Raw genomic sequence first — 22,107 nt, forward strand, 5'->3', positions numbered from 1 at the left:
AAAAATGGCTCGGGGATCCATGATGTTCTTAAGTCAGCCACCTCGTTGGGCAATTTGCCTGTTGTGGCGTTGTATTTGTATTGTATACACATGCATGCCCTTCCCCCAACGCAAAAAAGGGACCCATCATAGAGAAAAAAGTATTGTCCAAATACCCATGAACAATGTCAAAAAATTCTTAGATCTGGTAACACAAGGACAGTTGTAAAAACCAGTCGTGGTACAGGTACAAAACTCGTAGTCGACAAACATGTATCGAGTTAGTTTTCCCTACATTGAAATTAGTATTGTGCCAACCAAGAGAATAATGGATGTCGAGTTATCGATATTCCACTGTACTATCCCGGATGTAAATAGGGTCACCGATTTGGGAATTCTCATTGACGAGCGGTTTAGTTTTTTTAACATTATTCAGCGGTGGACAAAAAAGCAAATGCTCGATTTTATTCTTAAAAAAGTTCTTTTCACGTTCTAAAATCATTCTTCCGCTTTTCCGAGGCTTAGTTCGTCCTGCACTGGAGTATGCTGTAAGGTTTTGGAGACAATACCTACAGAGGGATATAGACTTGATTGAAGGGATGCAGAGAAGAACTACACCTTGTTTTGTTGGCACACAAGGCTTAAGCTATGAAGAAAGACTTGATCTCTTGAATATGTTTACATCGGAGGAACGCAAGTGTCGGGGGGATATGATCGAAATGTTTAAAATTTAACGGGATGGATAGGATGGACCATGAGTTATTAATACACCATCAATCAACTGCTCTTCGACAAGGGGACATCAGTATCATTCATTTAGTAAGGGATAATTCCAGGTTATGGTGTCGCAGGGAGTTTTTCAGTAATAGGATTGTTAATAAATGGAATAGCTTAACTCCGTGGTCGTAAATTCTAAAACAATTGATAATGTAATTGATTGAAAAGAAGTAGGATATAGTGGGATAAATCGAGAAGCTATACATACTTAGATAAGTTATCCAGAATCTTTTTTTATGGGGAGGGGGCAGTGTATTATTATTTTTTTTAGTGATATATGCTTTTATATTGGACATTTTGGTGACATTCAACATCCATATTTTTATAGGCACAATTTTTCAGCTACCTCGTTGGACAATTTGCCTGTTGTGGCCTTTGTATTTATTTGTATTTAGGTACCTTTTGTTTATTTGAATGGTGTGTCATTCCAGGTTTCCAAGCTTGTGGGGCAAGGCCTGTTTCTCACAAGTTCCCTGGGCAAATTTGAATGTTTGCAGCCTCTTATATGTAGTCTTCTTTGCGGTAGAGGTGAACGCAGGGAAAGGGGGCATGTGGACTGTGCCTAGAATACAAAAAGCAGCAAATTTTGTGGCCCTGGTCACGTGATCCGCTTTCCCATGCGAAAAACAGAGTCTGGCTTGGGTGTCATGCGTCGTGTTCTTCAGCTCATATTGAACGTTATCAATGCATCTCACAAAAAACTTGAATCCTGGCAACAAGAACAATCAAGTCACACACGTTGCATATCAGAAGTTTAGTGTGTGTATTAATGCGGAAATTTTTATCTTGAGAATGCTTAGAAATGCTTATCTTTAGAATCTATACCAGTGGTTCCTAAACTTTTTGGAGCGCGACCTCCTTCTGACAAGAAATTTATCGGCGACCCTCCACTTGATGACCATATATCCAGGTTTTCTGGGACATTCCTGATATTTTACTAGCAAATGCCCCGTAATCACTTTCTGGGTAGATTGTTTTCTTGGTTTTGATTTGATTGACTTTTAACAATATTTATTATTATTTTTAAATTAGTATTATATATCTATATATATACATTAAATTTTTGCAAGTTGGAAGTGTAGTGAGGTATATGTTCCGTGATTTTTATATACAGCTACAATATTTATTTTTCATCATTAATAATGTTGTTCATTAAACGTAGGCCCTTCCCCCATTTACATTCACATACGAGTTATCACTCATTCTGTGCTTTTAAAATTTAAAAAAATATATAATTTTGAAATCGGATGATTCTCTCAGAGCCACCTTGTATAATATTGTTACTTGTACTGTATTGAGTTGATATATGTATTGTTGTAAAGTAGAATTTGATAAAACTACATTGTACCTTATGATTCATCTTAAGTAACTCAGATACAGCTAAGTAAAGTAATTTTTCAGTTGCGAATATTTTTAGAGAATCTCTCAAGACCCCCCCCCCTACCCCCAGTTTAATGACTTAACCCCACAGGGGTTCGCAAACAATGCTTTGGCAACCACTGTTCTATACAAACCAGCGCTACTCTATGCTTCTAGGAGCGACACACTAATACATGATTGCATACAAACCAGCAGTTTTCTTCAGAAATTGTCAAGAATGTCAATTTCTCAATTGTAACTGTGTCACACTGCGAAAAACCACAGTAAACAATCAAATTAACAACACATTTAGTTTTCCCAAGGATAAAAAAGCTCATGGTTTTATTTTATTTACATATTCGTTTTTTTCAGCAAGGACGGACGCCTCTTCATTATGCTGCTTTTCTTCGCGATGGTGGTGAAGTCTATCAATTTCTATTAGCCGCCGGATCCGACGAAAGAGCAATGGATGTGGTGAGTATTTTGAAGTTTTAAATTAGTTTATTCATAAACACATGAACAAACATTAAAAGCTGTTTCCCAGACAAATAGCAACGGCCCAATGGCAGTACAGAAACGAAAACTAATAACTGTATTATAAACTGTTCAGAAAACTAGGAATAGTACCAATGAAAGTGAGATCATTTGTCTCCAATAGATAGCAGCATCCTCCCTGAAGCGAATAAGGTAAATTTTAGCGCAAATTTAAGAACACTGTATGAAATGAATTTTCAGAAATAAGTCATTTTGGAATGAAATGCTAAATTTTTTCTGAGTATAGAGATTTTTGCAATTTTCATCTCTTCTAAATAAATCTCCAGAATAGAGTTCAGTATTTTGTGATTGCCCCATTGAGGTTGGTCTAAAACATAATATTTTTCGTTTTGATTTGTATAGCCAATCCGCGGCAAAAACAGTTGATAACCATGTGATATCGATTTTTCTGCCGCTGGGTATTATAAAGCCATAGATAGTAACATTATTGTCTTCTTCTGAATATTTATTTTTCTGCGAAAAACAGCAAACTGTAGGGAATATTGTTTGAAAGGTTATTTTTCCTTTAATATTTGGCAACTGTCATTATCGATGACATCTATATCCTTTGTGAAGTTCGAATGTCTTTATCGTTTCTGTATAAATATCATTTTTGCACGCTTTGACGAGTTTGCTCTCGATGAGTATGCAGTGAGGTCATGCACCTATTGACCGTCTGGTCACGAGGCATTTGCCTCTAGAAACATAGAAAGTCTACACTATCGTTCACAGATACAAAGTTAACCGCTTCATTTTTCATTTTCTCTCTTCTTTTTGTTCTTGACAGATGACAATGATAACGCCATCCTGATCGCAAAAATTTTGCAGCTACCAAAATACGTAAAATATCTTTTTCCATGTTTAATTTTTCATTTTGCGTGTGGAATTGTTTTTCTCATTCTTACAAATCGCATAACAGCAGACATGGACATCAGAAAAAGACAATGGATATTATTTTAGCTATTTTCTATCTTTTCACGAGTTATTCATTTTTTAGTTTGTTTCACTTTTTAACCATTCTGTATGGAAAAGTAAGGCGGAGCCCATAATCAAGTCATGCCGATGATCATCAAACAACAATACTAATAATACTGATTTTCGTGCATTGTCGTTGCGTGCTGGAAATAATCATTTTGCGTGTTACAAATCACGGAAACCCGCAAACCATAACGCCTATTCTTTTATAATCTACGTTTCACCCATAAACGACAGACTGATACAGTGTTACTACTGTAGTAGTTTTACCTATAGCAACAGCTACTACTATTTGAGAGGGAAAGGTATCGCAATAGAAATATTGTTACCGTACATAAACTTTCCTTGAAATTTCTTAGAATGAACTAGTTTATTTTCCCTATCAAAATAAGAAATACTAACCCCCGGCCTGGCAAATATAGTTTGCCATACGGAGGTTTCCTCTCTCGGAGGGAGCGTTTATTTTTTTTTTTCAACAAAAAAAAAGGGAAAAGAAGAAAAATTCAAAAAAGTCCACATCCTACGCCAGGGAACACCATTAACATCTCGTGAGCAGCAATTTAGTTCCCCTCGGGTTTATAATGATTATTTTACATTCTTTCATTGAAGCATTCATTGCGAGCAGGTATTTAGAGCGGCTCACAACTTTACTTGGAAAGAGATTCTCAGTGCCGCTATTAACTATACATATCACATTGTACATACATTTTCAAAATTCTTCGACATTTTCTGTTACATTATTACCATGATCCACTTTTCTTTCTTTGTATTTCAATGCATAAATGAGATAGAATATTTAGTCGGCTAAGAGATATCACATCATATCAATCCGACAATCATTTAATATTTCACTATAAAAATTCTATAAATATCAGGGTGGCTGAAATATACAGAAGCAAATGAGTCCGTTAATCACCTAATATTCCACGAGATTGATTTTATTCCTCAGCCTTTCACTTTTGGGTCTATGCAGGCCCACATCTAGAAACTAAAATATGCTGTGTCTCCCGGGGGTTCCGTATCCATTTTGGCAGTCCTCCCTCTTCGTAATTTTGAACGGAAAATAGTAGGGGAAAGTAGGGGCTTATAAGCACAAGCGCACATTTCAGTATTTGTTTTGTTTTTTTATAAATATTTATTTCACATGTGCATGACAACAATCAAGATTAATCACAAAACGTGAATCATTCATGATTATTAGAGAATAGGTAAGACGAAAATCAGTTTTTCACCTTAAAAAGTAATATAATAATTATTATTTTTTTGTTTGAGTGATTTTGATATAATAAATTACTTTACATTGGTGAAGATATTCTTCTAGTTGCTATACTTTAAATATTGCCCTTTTCATGGATCTCAGTTAAATTTTCTTGTGATAAATATGTGCTGTTCAGATTTCAGAAATATAAACTTTCAGCCCTTGGAATCTAATGGGACAAGCATAGAGGTTAGTGCCTAATAAAGTGTTTTCCGTCGAGCAAGGGGAAAAAAAACTTGAATATTTGGTAGTGGCATCAAAGCCACTATACCCATCTCTTAGCAACAATTGAAACTAGAAAGCTTGGGTAACAGGACAAATGGGAGTAGAACGCGTTTGAGGAGAGACAGGGCAACAACTTTCTAATTGGGTTATTGAGCACAGGGTGTCCGTATAAAAACCGTTATTTGGATACTTTTTCTAATTGGACGCATATGCCTCTAGCATCAACGGTTCACCAGTAATTTGCGGTTCGTTCTGTTTAGCTATGCATTCCTGCACATTCTTTCTCTAACGTCATAAATAGAAATGAACGTCATAAGCCCTAGTCGTAAGGGGATCCAAGCGTATGTTTGCATTGCCTTCCTCTCAAGTCAAAGTCGGGCTTTACCCATGCCCCCCCCCCAATAAGGGTGGGCTGGCAGGGCTCCAGACCGGGGGCCCAAGACTATTCTTATCATTTTTTGTTCTTTCTAACTTTGAATTCAATGCCTATGAAAATCTTGATGCGGAGTCCGTTAAAAATCTTAGCATAGGCGCCTTGTTGGAAGATTTGGGGTGATGACCCATGGGCTGAGATACGGGGGGGGCATTAAAGGTGGAGCCGGAGCCGACTAATCTAATGTTTATGCGTATATATGAACTGACATCATCATCATGTCTCCCCCAGCAATCATCATCTTGACCCCCCCTAGACTTTCAAGTCTATTTCCGCTAATGCCATGGCCTCACCCATAGCACAGGGTTTCTGAGTGGGGAAAGAGGATTTTAGAGAGCACTCTTTCTAGATTTTATAATAAATTTACAGTGTGAAGAAAACTGAAAAAACGCACTAACCAAGATCAGATTTTCCGGGTAGCTCTTAGGGCCTCTTCTCTGCTGGGGGCAATGAACATCGATACTGCGGCGTGCCGTAAAATTACTTTCCCATCGATATGAAAAATTACAAGATCCAAACCCATCCTGCTTCCCGAAACAAAATAGAATTTAAAAACGTAGGCGGAGATAGACTTGAAAGTCTGGGGTGATATTAATTCATATATACGCAAATACATTAGATCAGCCGTCTTTACTTTTGACGCTAGGGCAATCCCCCCCCCCCCTCCCGGCTAGGGCAATCCCCCCCCCCCCTCCCGGCTAGGGCAATCCCCTCCGCCGTATTTCCTCCCATGCTTGAGAGAAATTAAATAAAAGTCACTAAGAGAGAGAGAGAGAGAGAGAGGATTGTGCAAAAAATTTAACGCTAAAACATTTTTTAGACATTTGTTGGAAGTTTGCCCAATAGATGGCAGCAAAACGACGGTCATGTCACTGACATGTATAAATTAGTGATACTCAATGTACGCATGAAGATAATTCGTTCCGGATCACGTTTGTTAGCCGAAACGCGATTTCCCATAGGTTTCTATGAAAAATTATTTAATTCGTTCCATGTACGGAAAAAAATTCAAAGATAAGTTTTTTAAAACAGCAAGAGAGAAACGCTGTAAAAAACACGAAACTGACCGAAAGCTAAAATCAACAGTTTCGAAATTGGATAAATGAAAATTTATAGAACGATGAGATTGTATACTGATTATTATATATATTATAAATTATATATATAGGTGCTAATTTATTTAACACTTATGCTGGTGTTGACACAATCCGGTTGAGTCGGTAGGTGTCCCATTAATTTGTGATTTGGTTAGCTCATTTCTGTGTCTGATTCATGCAGATGGAAAAAGATTACCTCTGTCCTAGAAAGTTCACACTGTTCTATTTGCTTAGCATCAAACTGAACAGCCTGTACCTTCTAGTTTTCCACTGAAACGTACTCTGAAAATATTGACAACAGCTCTGAAAAAAAAGAAGCCTATATAGACCATATAGGCGGAGATAGACTTGGAAGTCTGGGGGGGGGGCACGATCATTATTGCTGGGGAGACACAATGATGATGATGATGTCAATTCATATATACATATATACATTAGATCAGTCGACTGCACCTTGGACGCTGAGGGGGTTTGCCCCCCCCCCCGTATTTCCGCCCATGATATAGGCTAATTTTTTTAATTCTTTTTATATCAGCTGAATCTTTCATTTTGCATGAAATGATTCAAAAAGTTTCAGAAATAAAAGTGGCAATAGAGATGTGGTGAAAGATTCTGACATGCAGAGGCGGATTTACCATGCAACGCACCCTGAACCCCACAAAACCCCTATTTTACATTATTCTCAAATTTAAGGGGCCTAATATTTTTTTCTACGCTCGGGGCCTCAACCGATCTTAATCCATTTCTGTGGACATGAGTTAATCGTGATCAGTGACAGTAATTCTGATGATGATTGATGCGAAAATTCCGATCACCACTTGGCTGTGTTAAGTTATCACAATGATGAACAAAATTTTTTAGGAGCGGGCCGAAAAATAAAAAGAACAAAATTTGGCGAACATATTAATACATTGATTCACAAGAATTTTTATGCTTAGAAAGTGAAGTGGTTGTATAATTTGAAGACTGCCACGATAGCATGGCAAATGAGACCCAATAATTTATCCTCCACAACTGTGAAAATAAATAAGTATATTTCAATAACTTCATGTTTATTTCTTGCGTGTTCCATTGTTTGCATACCAAACTTTTAACATGTAGATTGAAAAGTGGTAATCGGGAACACCAAATTCCTGCTCGCGGGTTGTTAATGGTGTTGCCCGAGTTTTGTAAGGTGAATTGTTAACCTCGGACCAATGGTGCTCCGGTGATATAGAATGTATATATTTTTAACATGTAATATTTTTTTTTTTTTTGATTGAGAACATAAATGCTCCCTTCGGGGAACCCCCGTATGGCGAATCACATTCGCCGGGTCGGGGTAAGTAACTCATACCAAACTTTTTCAAATCAATTTCTATTTAAATTCTCACAGCTACATTTTGCATTGCAAGAAATGGAACATTCCTTAAATGAATTTTTTTAAAACACTGAGATAGAAATTTTTTATGCTCTTATTTTTAAATCCGTGGCGGGCCGGATGGAACCTCTAAAGCGGGCCGCAGTTTGCCCATCACTAGGTTTGCATGTGCATCGATTTCGACAAAAATGTTCTTTAGCTGAATCCGTATTCCTTTTAGCCGAGGCAGAAAAATCACGAAAAAAAAGTCTTCATTAGCCGAAAAATTTGTAAGCCGAGGTAGAAACTGTATTCTTCAATGCGGTATTTACAAATTTATTAATTTTACGAGATTTTTTTTTTATTCGTATTGCTTTGCAAAAAATTCAATCTCAACATTTTTTTTTTCCCGAACGTGCGAAAGTGTTTTAATTGATGATATATACGATAACATAAAAAATTAATATGAATTCATATTAAAATGATTCGAATCATTAATTAGAATAATTTATAAATATTATGCGGCGTGTTCACCTTTTAATGAATTCACGAGCATTAATTGTGATACGCAGTATTACGATTGGGATAACTTCCTGGTTTTTTTTTCCAGTATTCGCCGTTACAGTAGATGGTATTTGGATTAGAGCCAAACAATCATATACACACAACAAGGTAATAACATTTTCTAAACGTGATGCGGCTCATTCAAGCAAAATCATTTCCTGTTCCGGACTAGTTTCTTCTTCACGTGAACACAAAAAAAAACACCCATTTGAAGGTCCTTTTTATTTCACATTCGGGATAAACCATAAAAACTTCGTATACAATTTTATTGACAGAAAAAAAAAAAATGTGTGCGTCGGCCGGGAGTCGAACCCGGGTCAACTGCTTGGAAGGCAGCTATGCTAACCGCTATACCACCGACGCTTGCCTGTAGATGATTATATAGTTTATAGAAACATTAACACTATACACGGAATGTTCAATCACGCAAAGAGTATAGGACACTTCGTTCGAATGAAAACGTGATGAAGACACTTATTAACTTTTTCGGCGGCAATTAGAAATCACTGAATCTCGCTTCAATAAGCCATATCTTTTTTTAATGAAGTAGGCTTTCTGAAGACGATTGCTAAGTCGCCATCTGGTGGTAGTGTCAGAAATTGTGAGCTTTTTCCTGAGTTAGGTCAACACCTTCTAGAGCAGTCGTTCTCAACCTTTTTTTGCTCATGGCCCCCTTGCGACCATGATTAATTTCGTACCCCCCCCCCCCCGTTTTTCCGTTAAAAGACTCATTCAAATATTGTTCGAAGTACAAATATGTGTTTGAATTTAATTACATTTTAATTTATGAAAATAACGAAAAAGCAAAATAACCATAATACAACACAGTGAAAAAATATAATAAATTATTTTCAATCTATGTAAACTTTGGGGTCATTCAAGTATTACGCCAGCATCGGGGGGGGGGGGGAAGGGTTCTGAATTGCTCACTTTTGATGACGGGGAGGAGGGGGTTTGAAGGTTGCTTACGTACGTCATCAACCACCATTTTTTGAAGGTATGAAATATTCTAAGCTGCTGACGAAATTTTGCTGACAAGGGGGTCAGTGTTATGCTGATCTTTGCTGACAAAGGGGTCAAAAATGGCTAAAAATTTGCTGAACGACCCCTTTGCGCTTGAAGACGTCATAATGTCACCAAGTTACTGTACAGGATGAAGTTTGAATTATTTACAAATTAGTTTTTCCTGGGTAAATTTAAATTTGGATAAATCAGAATTTCAAACTAATCAGAAATTATGAATAATCAGATTTCAAATAAAAAAATTATTGGTTTTTTGATTATAATTTCGATACGGTGAGATTTACATTCATCGTGAAAATCTGATGTCTCGTTGGATGACAAGCTATCTCCAAGTGGCTTTTTTGGTTCATAATGTGGCCTGTCTCGCAGGCGAACGGAGAAACGTGAGTTAGCTTAAACACAACACAATATTTCACATAACAGACACTACTATATGTAATGTACAGGGTACATAGGTAACAAGCCGTATGGTATTTTATTGGCAAACCGTTCACCCTACAGGAATACTTTCAATAGAAAAATTATCCAAATAACAAGTAGTACTCAGATATGCTATTCATGTTGCTAAGGATTGTATGGTTACTAAAATAAAAATGTTAACTTTTTATATATATACCGTGTGCTCAAAAACCGGACATAATACAGGACATAGTCAATCATTGCCAAAAATGACCCCAAATTCAAGCAACGTTTCCATTATTGCAGAAATTCCTAAAAACACACCAATGGTGGGAAACGAAGCATTAATGTAAATAGCAGTTTATTTTAATGAATTCTACGGTATAAAACGTTTAATATGACAAATATGGGAGGTGAATATTCTATTTATAGTTGTAATTATCGTAACATAATTTATGAGTTGAAAATAATTTCAATCGTTCATTTCAATAAAGAATAAAAATTCAAGTTGGCCTCGTTGAAAATACGGGAAAAACCGGGTCGTTCCTACAAAAAAGTCGGGGGTGACCAAAATTACGTGAAAATACGGGACGTATGGTCACTCCAGGTTTGAGTCACTGCCCACATCTCGCCCGCGGGTCATAGGTTCAGCATATGTTTGCTTTTCTACTTTATGAAACGGATAGATCTTGATTTGATTTTTTTTGTCAAATTTTGCCAAAATTAAGTTTGACATCATAAGCTGACCTAATTTCCTCGAAAAAAATTCGGGGAAATCGTTGTTTTATATGCAGTACAGTCAATCCTCGGTTTACGAACTTAATTTGTTCCCAATCCGTTCATAAACCGAAACAATTTCTCTCATAGGAATCAATGTGAAATTTATCAATCCAAGGCTGGCCATATTTCCTCGAAAAAAAAAATACGGTAAATGTGGTTCGCCAATACAAGACATGAGGCTTTTCGAATAGACGTCATAATCATCATTAGCATCACTCCTGAGGGACATACACTGGATGATCCCCATCGAGATCAATATTAAAATTGTCGATTTTAGCGTAGAAATGCGGAAATTTAGTGGTGTTTTCCGCCACATCAATAATTTTAAAAATTGAATTGAATTGAATCTTTGGTTTTAGAAATATTGAGCACGCTTAGAGATACAAAACCTAGAAAATTAAATATAAAATAATGAGCCAGACCCCACTTTTGAGGTGGTTATTCATGCAATAATGTTTTAAATTAATTATGGGCCCATATAAATTACATCGAAGAACCGCAGCTTTAATCAAGCATATTTTGAAGGAAAAACAGGCAGATCGATAACGAAGTTAAAAAAAAAAAAACTCGAAATTTCTAGCTCCCATTAAAAAGAAGAAAAAACGATTCATTTCTATGTTTCTTTAATTTAGATTTGTTTCATGAATCCCACAGGAAGTCACCATATTGGTTACCTTGTATGTCCCTCAAAAAAAAAGGGAAATATCACGTGATCCAAAAAACGTCATTGTGAACTCTCGCCAAATTACTGCGAAACTGCCAATTATGGCACAAAACTTTCTAAAATACCACAAGTAGCTGTTTTCGATCTCCCAGTTTCTGATTATTCTAGAAGTCCGAATATTTTGTTTCTCACACACATTAATTGATTCAAGTTTATTTTTTTTCCATTCCCCACCCCCCAACCTTTTCCTCTCAAGTGAAGGAAAAAGACTGCTACTAGAACATTTCCATATTTATTTACATTACAACTCTGTACTCTGAATGTGTTTACTCTGCAAAATATACCATAAAAAAGGGATTTTCGATAAAAATGGGCAATTTCCACGTTTGATTCGAAAAATCGATGTTACTCTCAACGCATAAGATGTTAAATTAAATTTGTTAAATGAAACTCGTTCTGTTTAATTAACTCGTTCCCAGCTGCCTGTGAAATGTGAAAAGCATCAAGCTACTGAAAAAATAAAAAAGTCAACAGGCATAATACTCTGTATGGTTTTATGTAATGTTGAGAAATACTGCCTCACTTAATGTTTCAAAATGCTTCAACTCACTATTCATCAAAGTACAACATTTTTAACAGCAAAGCCCCGTTTTTTTTAATGCATTACAATTTTTCATCCGGATGACCCCGATACAAAAAGTTCAAAATAGCTTTGTTTATGTATAATAAGTACTGTGTATATCACATTTCTTTTCTTTTTGCGTAGTATGGGAGGCAACCAAGTTATTATACAGATGGAGAAAACGAAAACCTCTTAAGGCAACTAAGAGAAGGCAGTAATCTGAACGGTGTAAAGAAATCTAAACCCAAGCACCACAGCCAAAGTTCTGGGAATAAGACGACTGAGAATGGGTTACGTGAGTATTTTTTTTTATTGTGCTGTTTTAGAGAAAGGAGCTACTCGATAACCTTTTAATAGTTATTTCATTTCTGAAATTTAACCCCTCTTGCTAAACTATTGACTTGATTTATCTTTTGAACGTCTATTTGGTTTCGACAGGTCCTGTGATAAGCAAGATGCAAGTCCGTGAATTAATATCGGACGGCAGTTTAGATGCTTTAGAAGATCTCGTCCTTCAAGGTCATGGTGATCGACTTCTCGGAGAGGTTTCTAAAGATCCACGAGTGCAAACATTTTTGAATATTGTTCCAGTTTATATGGTAAGAAATATTGTACAGTGGAACCTACTTTAACGGATGCTCCCCGTTAGCGGTGAATCCTTCCTTAACGGACACTCCCGTTTTGTTTATAAATCCGGAGAATTTATCATACTCAACGGCGATTATGTATAATCCCAAGCTCGTATTGGTAAATATGATAATCCGTCAATTAATTACTTGATTAAACGAACATAACTATCCAGGATGCTGATTCCGAATGGTAAGGTTAGTATTGTTTTCCCATTCTGATACGCGTGAAGAAAACCAACATAAATAACTGATAATATTGTTATGAACGTTTATTTCTTTTGCACACACACACACATGTTAATTGAATTTAATTTTTATTACAAAATATGTGTAGTGCACGTATCATGTACGGGAAAAAATAATTAATTGGTTTGATGAAGACAAAAGAATAAGGTTATAAATTTTTCTATATTTATCAGACTTTCCAACTTATTTGGGAACTATGCATAATCGCCGGTAAAAATTATAAATGTAGTGAAACTTTTTTTATCGAGACAGTTTATGTTATGCATACCACCGGTGTATCATTTTTACGCACAGTAACATATAGGAACCACCTGCGACCGAAACGAAACGTCGTATAAACGAGGTTTTACTGCATATCGTACCTCCCCGATAGCGGGCACTCCTCGTTAGCGAAAAAACGTTTTGGTCCCATGGGCGTCCGTTATCGACAGGTTCTACTGTATATGTAGAGGCGCATTTGTATTTGCTGCCTGTGGGCTGTTCGAATTTTGCCGCCCTTCTCCCATTCTAATGTAATTTTCTTGACCACTCTTTCCTTGAATTCGCCACTCCGTGCTATAACCCACTTGCCCCTCCCCTACTCCTGCAAGTACACCTATATCTCTAAGTCACTCTTTTGTCACTCACATGCGCGCGCACTGTTTTGGTCACTCAACAACATCTGCACACGCTCTAGATCAGTGGTTCCCAACCGGGGGTGTGAGAGAGCATTTTTGGGGTGCAAGAAGGGAAAAAATCACAAAATGTTCACTGATTATTCATAAAAATTAAAATGATGATGAAAATTGAATTTTTCAATTCATAAAAAGATATGAATCATACCAATATTTAGACGCCTCATTTTCAAGCCTCTGCTCACAGAAATGTACGATACAAATTTTGCGTTGTAAGTTTTTTTTTCGATTAGCGATCGTATTTGTTTACCATTTCGGTTAAAAAAAATACCATTATTTACCCAAACTATTTTGTGGTTTGTTTACATTGGTACCTCGTGTTATTCGCATGTTGTGCTTTGATTTGATACTGTCGTGAACGCACGACTCAGGATAAACGTCAAAAAATTCAGTCAAGTGTCAAAGAAACATTAATTTATAGTTGTTGCGGCTGGAATCACAATAAGTAAACTCTTCAATGAATTTTTTTTTCAAATTTTGGAAAAAAAAAGTTTAAAAAATAGTAAGTTTTTTTAGTTTCGTTTTTGAACTAATTTTCAAAAAAGAAAATGAAGCCAAAATTAAATATTAGCCATAGCCGAAAAGACATTAAACAATAAGTAAAAGGATTCACAGAAATTAATTATTGGATAATTAATATAATCAATTACAGAAAAAAAAACCTGAATTTTCTAACAGATAAAAACGTATTATCCAAGAGGGTGCGGGAAAGTAATTCGCATTGCTCTGGGGGTGCGTCTAGATCACTCTTTGGTTGCTCACTGACATAGTTACTTGCTTTATGTGTCACTCTTTTGATCATTTACAAGTTTTCATATGCTCTAGGTCATTCTTTTGGTCATTCACATGCTTGCACGCACTCTAGGTCACTGTTTTGGTCATTCACAAGCTTGTACACGCAATAGATAAGTGGTTCTCGCCCTTTGGAACCCCAAGAAGCGCTGAACTACTCACGGCCTGGTTTGACTGATGTCAGGGCTCGGCGGTTGAGGAACATTGCTCTACATCACTCTTTTGCTCACTCATGCGCTTGCACACTCTCTAGTTCACTCATTGACCCAGTTCCTAGCTGTCTGGGAAGAGACGTATTTATTGAGGGTTATACAAATTTTGTGCCGCCCTTCTCCCACTCTTTCTTTCAAACCGAGCACAATTCCAGTATATTGCCAGGAGGCTTCTAGGAGGCTTTGATGCAACGGGCCAACCACACCCAATCTATTTACTTCCAAATGCCCGTACAGCGTCACCCATTCATTTCCGACAATACTTTCCTATGTGATTATGATTCCTAACGATGTCCTCTACCTCCCCTCCAAGTTTGTGCGTGGAGTTCCGGAACACCCTGTATACATGCCAGAGAAAGTTATCGAATACTGTACTTTGAACCTTTAATGCAGGTGTTTTCTGAAAAAAAATCATATATACACGGTGTTCTGTTAATGGACTGACAAACTCAGAGGGTTGTTAGTATGCATCAAGAGAAACAAAAATTAATGGAACACGGAGCCGCAAACCACGTTGAGAGGGTGAAAATCGCGAAAAACGCATGCAGGCTCTGAATCCAGAGGACACGAAAGGTGGATGTTAGTTGATCGCTGAATGCGGTCGTGTGTTCGTTCACCATATCTGACGTAAGCAGCGTCGAAAAACGCATGCGCTGGGGTAGGATCACGCACTGCGGACGACGTAAATTAGCGCTATTGCGGTAGTAAGCACGTGTAGCAGTTAGTTGTCTGTTTCAATGAGTATCGTGATGGCTGACTACACCAACGAGGAATACGCTGATATGCATCTGATTTACTGTCGAACAGATGGCAATATCGTTTATGCGACGTCTGTGGATACACCGGAGGATCTCAGCGCGGATTGTAGTCGCTGCGACAGACATCAACAGCATATCTGATATCTTCGACCGCGTCCGGGAATCGTTTTTCCGTCGTTGTAAATTGTGCAATAATGTCAGCGACCACCACTTCCAGCAACTCTTGTAATAATTAATCAAATAAATATTTTTGTAGTTATTATTGTACTTTTGTCGTTCCAGCGTGACGTCGAAACCTGCATGCGTTTTTCGCGATTTTAATCCTCTCAACGGGGTTTGCGACACCATGTTCCATCGCAATTTTTGTTCCTCTTGATGTCTACTACAACCCTCTGAATTTGTCGGTCCATCAACAGAACACCCTGTATACGAGTATGTATAATGGAAAAATCGTCTAATGGAACGATGCTGGGTGCTTTTCTTGTCAATGGAGAAAAACAGCCAGCATCGAAGAAAATATGGTAAACGTTGAAGGTGTAAATGAAAAGAAGTTTATTCATAAGCGTGTTAATATGTGTTTCATATATAACGTACTTACTTAAATAATTTATTTTATGTTTAAAGGAGCGAATTTACGATGTCCATCGAGCAGTTATGAGAGATCAACTGGAACATGTAGTTATTCTTTTAGAAAACCCACGTCTCGCAATGGCACGAGACCAACTTGGTGCCACTCCACTGCATAAAGCTGTTTGGTTTGGACATTACAAAATCGCCCATTTTATCAGCCACCACTTTCCAGACACATTAAACACATTAGATTTAGTAAGTAGTTTTAAATTTTTTGATCGATTTCGGTATCTTTAAACTGAATTAGAAATTTTTGTTGTTAATTTTCAGTATTATTGTTGTATTAATTTTTTTTCATCATCGAATAAAATACCACTCGAGAAAACTTCAAGTTTGATCAAAATATTCGTTCATCGGATATATAATTGTACCAGTATGTTTAAACTATGTTCCGCCAAATACAACATACAAGGTAAGTAGAGTATCACTGGTACGTGGTACCTACTCTGGAACATGGTCCTGAGTGGCACAGTTGGTCCAGCATTTCATTCTATCTGTGACTACTTGGTCCATCACTTTGACTTGTGACCCACCACAATTAGATGTTCCACTGGCTTTAGTCAGTCCACTCTTGCCCTTAAAGGGACTCACTGCCTACCAGTTCAGACTTACGATCTGTAAATTGGGCCAAAGAGGCCACAAGTTGCCAATCCTATTAAGTTGGATTCAAATCCATCATGCTACGTGATGCCGAGCCGCTCAAAAACCTGTTTTTCACGGCAAAATCCCCCAAGTCACATCCCAAAAGCAGGTTTTTGAGCTACTCGACGTGGCGTAACACTGCGGGTATACAGCCCGCTTTAGATGCTAACTGTGATGTATCGATTATTTCTTTTGTAATGAGCTACTATCGGACGATATAATATTACTTTCATGTTTGCTATTTTCTCATAACAGGAAGGTCGAACGCCACTTCACTACGCCGCCGCTTTAAAAGACAACAAGCACATGTACGGTTTATTAATCGAAGCTGGGGCAAATAAAGGGATCTCCGACAATGTAAGCATCATAGATAATTACTAGACTAGCGATTCCCAAACGGTGTGCTGCGGAACTTTATTATGTTGTGATGTAGGCTCACCATGCCACGTGAATTTCAACTACTTTGTGTGTAACATAACGGTATTATGTAGCTAACATATATTTTTTGCGGGCCGGTACTAATGGGAGCCCCTCTGGAAGAACGTTAGATAGAGGGAGGGATGGGTGGGGACCACCCAGGGATGAGGCGTAGTAATGAGGATCGTGGCACAATTCTAATTATGACTATAGAAAAACCGGGAAATCAAAGGCAGACAATTGTATAAACATAGATCTAAGTAGGAATGCTAGCTCGGCGTCTGATTGACAAAACAAACAAACTCGCATGGCCTTATGGCTGGGACGAGTAATTTATGAGTATCACCATGCCACGAAATATTTTCAGGATAAAATTACATTGTGAGTAGTAATTATACACAGTCGGTCCCACTTAATAACGTTCCCACTTACGTTTTCCCGCTTGGTACGACTTATTTTCGTGGTCCTAACTCTAACAAGATCTCATTAAGATTTCCCGTTTGAAGCGTTTTCCCGCTCACAACGTTATTTTATGACGATTTTTTGAAAAACGTTATAAGCGGGATCCACTTTATACAGGGTGACAAAAAGTAACTGTGTATGCATTTTTCCAGATAATCTTTTTATTATTCTGATTACAACAAATTTAAAATTCGTAACATAAACATTTTCCTTTGTTAACAATCACATTAACTTGGATATAAAGTAGCTGCCTTTGGCTGCGATGCGAAGCTTCAAACGCTTTGTAAAATTTTGAGCTTCGCGCCTCACCTCTTCGTTAGAAAGTTTATCCCATTCCCGACTCAGAGCTTTCTTCAGCGATGCCAAACTTTGGTAGCTCTTAGCAGAAGGCCTGTTTTTCAAAATGGACAACATGCTGTGATCCATCGGATTGAGCTCAAAGGAATATGGTGGTCATTCGGTAGATGTGATGAAATCGGGAAAATAAGCCTTGCATCACTGCTGGATACCTTTTGCTCTGCGCGCTGGCGCTGAATCTTGTCGGAATGTCCAAATGTCTTTTCCAAAATGCTTTTGACACCATGGAAGCACAACAGCTTGCAAAATAAATTTTTGCTAAACATGTTGATCGATTTTGTTAATTTTTCCTCACAAAAAAGAGAGAGGGGTATCTCTCCATTGGAACAAACTCCATCCAAAACCATAACAGATTGAGGGTTATGACTGATGATTCTGGAATATCTGAAAACCTTACTTACTAACCGAAACGGTGACCCAGTTCATATTCCGAAAAATTTCTAACCGATAGGTCACCGCCAGGGTAAATATCTGAAGACCAGTGTCTATCGTTTTTCATCTGTGAAAAAAATATTCTACCGTCGGTTACCAATGGCCCAACGTAGCAATGCACGACATCTTTTTCGCCGTGCTCACTGATTTTTAGTAAGTTGTTGACACTTTCAGAATTGGTAAAGCGTCAGTCCCAGTTCTTGTTTTTCTATCAAACGCACAGATTCTCTATTATTGTTAGTTTCCGGGAGATCTTTCTCATTGAGACTCTTGCATTCCGAATGACACTTTTTGATGAGCTGACAGTTCCTAATTTTGTTGACAGTGCTTTTTCTTCCTCATCCTGGATGGTCACCTTCATGACCTGCCTCCTTAAACCGCTTGAAATAAGTGAACGAATTTATTGCCCTTGAGATAAGTGAACGGGCAATACCAAAAGATTTTACAATGTCACAATTTCTTTTGCCCTTCTGATACAATGCAATGATTGCGACACTGTTATTTGTTACTTTTTGTAACGAAAAGTAATGTGCAAAAAATTAATTGAAATCACAAGTTATACTTAAGAGTATGTCCTTTAACATTATGACAGCAGATACGAAAATTAACCAAACTTTCACCAGTCAGAGCGTTAGAAAATTTGTATACACTTACTTTTTGTCACCCAGGACAGCGATACTCTCAACTGGTATGTCACTGCAATTTGGGATGCCGTTAAGGTGCTTAGAGATCGAGCAGTTGTGCCACTAGACATTTGAAATTTTAATATATATATTTTTTAATCTTGCCGCGAACGTGAAAAATTTGGAAATCATCGTAATAGACTGAGAAAACGTTAGTTGCAGAAATTTTATTTTTGTATATGCTTTTAAAGTGTCAAGCAAGTATTAAAAAGATGCCAACACATAAATAAATAAATAAATATATATATAACGCTATATTTTAATAGAAAGGAAAATCCGCTGACTACTACTTGCAATACGGTGACCATTTGAATCTCGATGAAGTCATTAAAAGGTGCCACAAAGTCAACGCCAATTATTTAGCCAATACTGCCAGCCGCATCAAAGGAAAATCACCCACAAGGCGTAAGATCACAATTTTAAAATTATGTTGACTTTTAATTTTATCAGCGGTTTTTTAATGATATATATACAGTACAGCCTCTCTTTTACAGACACTGTAAGACAAAAAATTCGTCCGTAAAAGAGAAGTGACGGTTTAGCTGAGGTTTGAAATGTATACTTTCATTCATCATCATTATCATCAACAACCATTTTATATCCCCTGCTGGATGAAGGGTCTCCTCTAAATTTTTAAAGTTTACTCTGTGTGATGCTTTTGCCATCCAGTTGACTTCAGCCACTTTTCTGATCTTGTCAATCTATATTGCGTCTGGACGCGTTGTCGGACGTTTAACACCACTGGGGTACCAATCCAGAATACTTGTAGTTCATCTGTTGTCCTGTCTTCTTGCAATATGTCCAGCCCATTTCCATTTTAAAGTTTAATTCTTTCCATGATATCATATGCCTTTGTGTTGCTTCTTATAAAAGTGAATCGTTTTCTGTCTCTCCTTGTGATGCCTAACATGCATCTTTCCATATACAATACAAGAGGAAATTATAATTGGGCTGTAAAAGCGTGGTGACCGCATCTGAGGGGGGTGTCCTTTAAGAGGGGTTTAACTGTATATACATAATCAGAACTATATATATATTCTTTTATACATGTCTTTTTATCCTACCTGCATGATAATTCTTCGAAAATACTGTATGAAAAAAAATAAAATTAGTTAAGAGACACACGGAGGTAGTATTCAAATGTTGAACGTAACAACGTAACTGAATATACCCTCACGTCATAAGAATGAAAATAAAATAGTTTTATTAAAATTCTTTGGTGATTATTATTTCATATATTTAGAAAAATTTTATCCTTTTTTTTATCTTCTTTTCTTGAAGAAACGCCGCCTCCTAGTAATGGAAATTCGAGCAGTCCTAGATCCGAAGAAAACAACGGCTCCAGCAAGGTAAGTTTGTCATGTCCAGGGGCGGCTTAAGCGAGGGTTCAAGAGGTGCGATGCACCTGGGTGGCAGGTTGGAAGGGGCGGCAGCTTGAGCTTTAGTGGAACATGAAAGTTTTAAAAATTTCCAATAGTAAAAATTCATATGACATCACGCTTTTGAGCCATAGTCTGACAACGAAATTGTTCAAAAAAACTTGAGGGAACAGTCAAGACCTAGGACCATAATACCAGAAACAATATATACTCCATCACAAGGGGTAAGTGTGCATTTTGGTGCCCTCAAATATTAATTCTTCCAGACCGATTAAATAAAAGCAAAAGAAGAAAATTCGCCTCGTAAGTAAATAATCCTTACAGGAGAAGCGATGGTTCATCAATAAATGCTTTTTTGTGAGTTATCTGGCAATGAGTGAGAGCGGTAAAACAATTCTGGACCAAAAGTAGAACAATCCCTTTAAAAATGGGATAATTCTTCAAAAGCGGGACGTATGGTCACGAGTTTTTTGATAAACGACGATGTGCTGCTTTTTTTCTAAAAAAATGGTAATTTTAGGGTCCCATACGCAAAGCCCTGTCAGCCTCCCATCAGGGTTGTTTGAAGGGCGGCGCGTGAGCCTTTGCACCCAGGCGGCAGGTACACCCGAGACGCCCCTGGTCATGTCTAGAAAAACTTACCATTTTAGAAAGTTAAACTGTGTGTGTGTGTGTGGTAATAATAAGTAAAAAACGAATCATGATAGGCATTGGTCATGGTTGTATGGCATCATTTCTCTCTGTGTTTTCTTGAACACGAGAAAATAATGATAATGCCATTTTTAGTTCAATACTTCATAGAAGTTTCGATGAAGGTATTTACTCATATTAAAACGCGGGCTATATCATAAAAACATTTTAGTTCCTTATAAACGTGCGCATTTGATGAGACTTTCCATACTTCAGTTCCGACTTAATGTTGTTTATTGGTTCTAGTGGAAATCTGTAAAATATTTTCAATAGAGATCGAAGCAATATTAAGCATTTCTATTTGTTTTAGGGAAGTGGTTTGAGCGTCGAAAATGGAAATGAACCGGAACAAATGTTCGCAATGCTTCAAAAGGAAAATCTTGCCAAACGTATGTGCATAGCATAAGCATTTTTGTAGACAATAATGAACTAATGAAACTGATGATTTGTAAAATAACTTGCAACTTTTTCTTATTAAATCAGCTCAAATTATTCCTATCTTTACAGAAAAAAAACTTATCTTTATAGAACTGAGCAATAAAACGATTATTTTCTAGGTGCTGACATGAGCAGTGCTAATATTCGGAGATGGGTTCAAGAGAAAGATGTTCAGAAATTGGAACGAGCCGTTATGGAAGGATATGGTGAAAGAGTAGTGAGAATACAAGGCGACAGTGATGCCGAAGATGAAAAAGATGCAAATGAGGATATTTCTGGAAAAATGTTTAAGATGGTGGAAAGAATAAACGCGATTCACTCAGCAGTGTCGAATGATGATTTGCTCGAACTTCAAAGTCAACTTCACGAAAAAGACTATGTTCTTGCCAAAGATCACATGGGCATGACATCTCTTCACAGAGCTGTACTACTTGGAAGGACTAACATTTTAAAATATCTAGTTGAAAAATTTCCTGAAACAATTAACGTGAAAAATAAGGTACACACACACATACGCTAGAAACAGTTATGGGCCTCATAAAATTTCTTTTTTTTTCTCTTGTTTCAGCATTATAGACCTACTCATTGACGATGCTCCTTTAAAAAAAATTATGCTTTACATTACTAGTTATATATAT

The 22,107-nt window shown here is 37.1% G+C and overlaps 1 protein-coding gene and 1 non-coding gene across 2 annotated transcripts in view; one reads left to right on the forward strand and one right to left on the reverse strand.

The window, feature by feature from the left end:
* LOC149085560 (uncharacterized) overlaps nucleotides 1–22,107 on the forward strand; it is a 69,155-nt gene that overhangs the window by 31,621 nt on the left and 15,427 nt on the right. Inside the window, exons 4-12 of the mRNA XM_089233659.1 lie at nucleotides 2,488–2,589; nucleotides 12,173–12,323; nucleotides 12,467–12,627; nucleotides 15,964–16,164; nucleotides 16,867–16,968; nucleotides 19,229–19,367; nucleotides 20,244–20,311; nucleotides 21,342–21,420; nucleotides 21,589–21,968. Coding sequence (XP_089089785.1) covers nucleotides 2,488–2,589; nucleotides 12,173–12,323; nucleotides 12,467–12,627; nucleotides 15,964–16,164; nucleotides 16,867–16,968; nucleotides 19,229–19,367; nucleotides 20,244–20,311; nucleotides 21,342–21,420; nucleotides 21,589–21,968 — 1,383 coding nt within the window. The remainder of the gene's footprint in view (nucleotides 1–2,487; nucleotides 2,590–12,172; nucleotides 12,324–12,466; nucleotides 12,628–15,963; nucleotides 16,165–16,866; nucleotides 16,969–19,228; nucleotides 19,368–20,243; nucleotides 20,312–21,341; nucleotides 21,421–21,588; nucleotides 21,969–22,107) is intronic.
* TRNAG-UCC (transfer RNA glycine (anticodon UCC)) lies at nucleotides 8,832–8,903 on the reverse strand. Its single transcript has one exon. It is a non-coding gene; the product is annotated as a tRNA-Gly (tRNA).

Source organism: Pholcus phalangioides, unplaced genomic scaffold, assembly GCF_987345545.1.
Source record: "Pholcus phalangioides strain wild (caught in Gottingen) unplaced genomic scaffold, Ppha-v1.0 ptg000007l_1, whole genome shotgun sequence".
Classification (NCBI taxonomy): Eukaryota; Metazoa; Arthropoda; class Arachnida; order Araneae; family Pholcidae; genus Pholcus; species Pholcus phalangioides.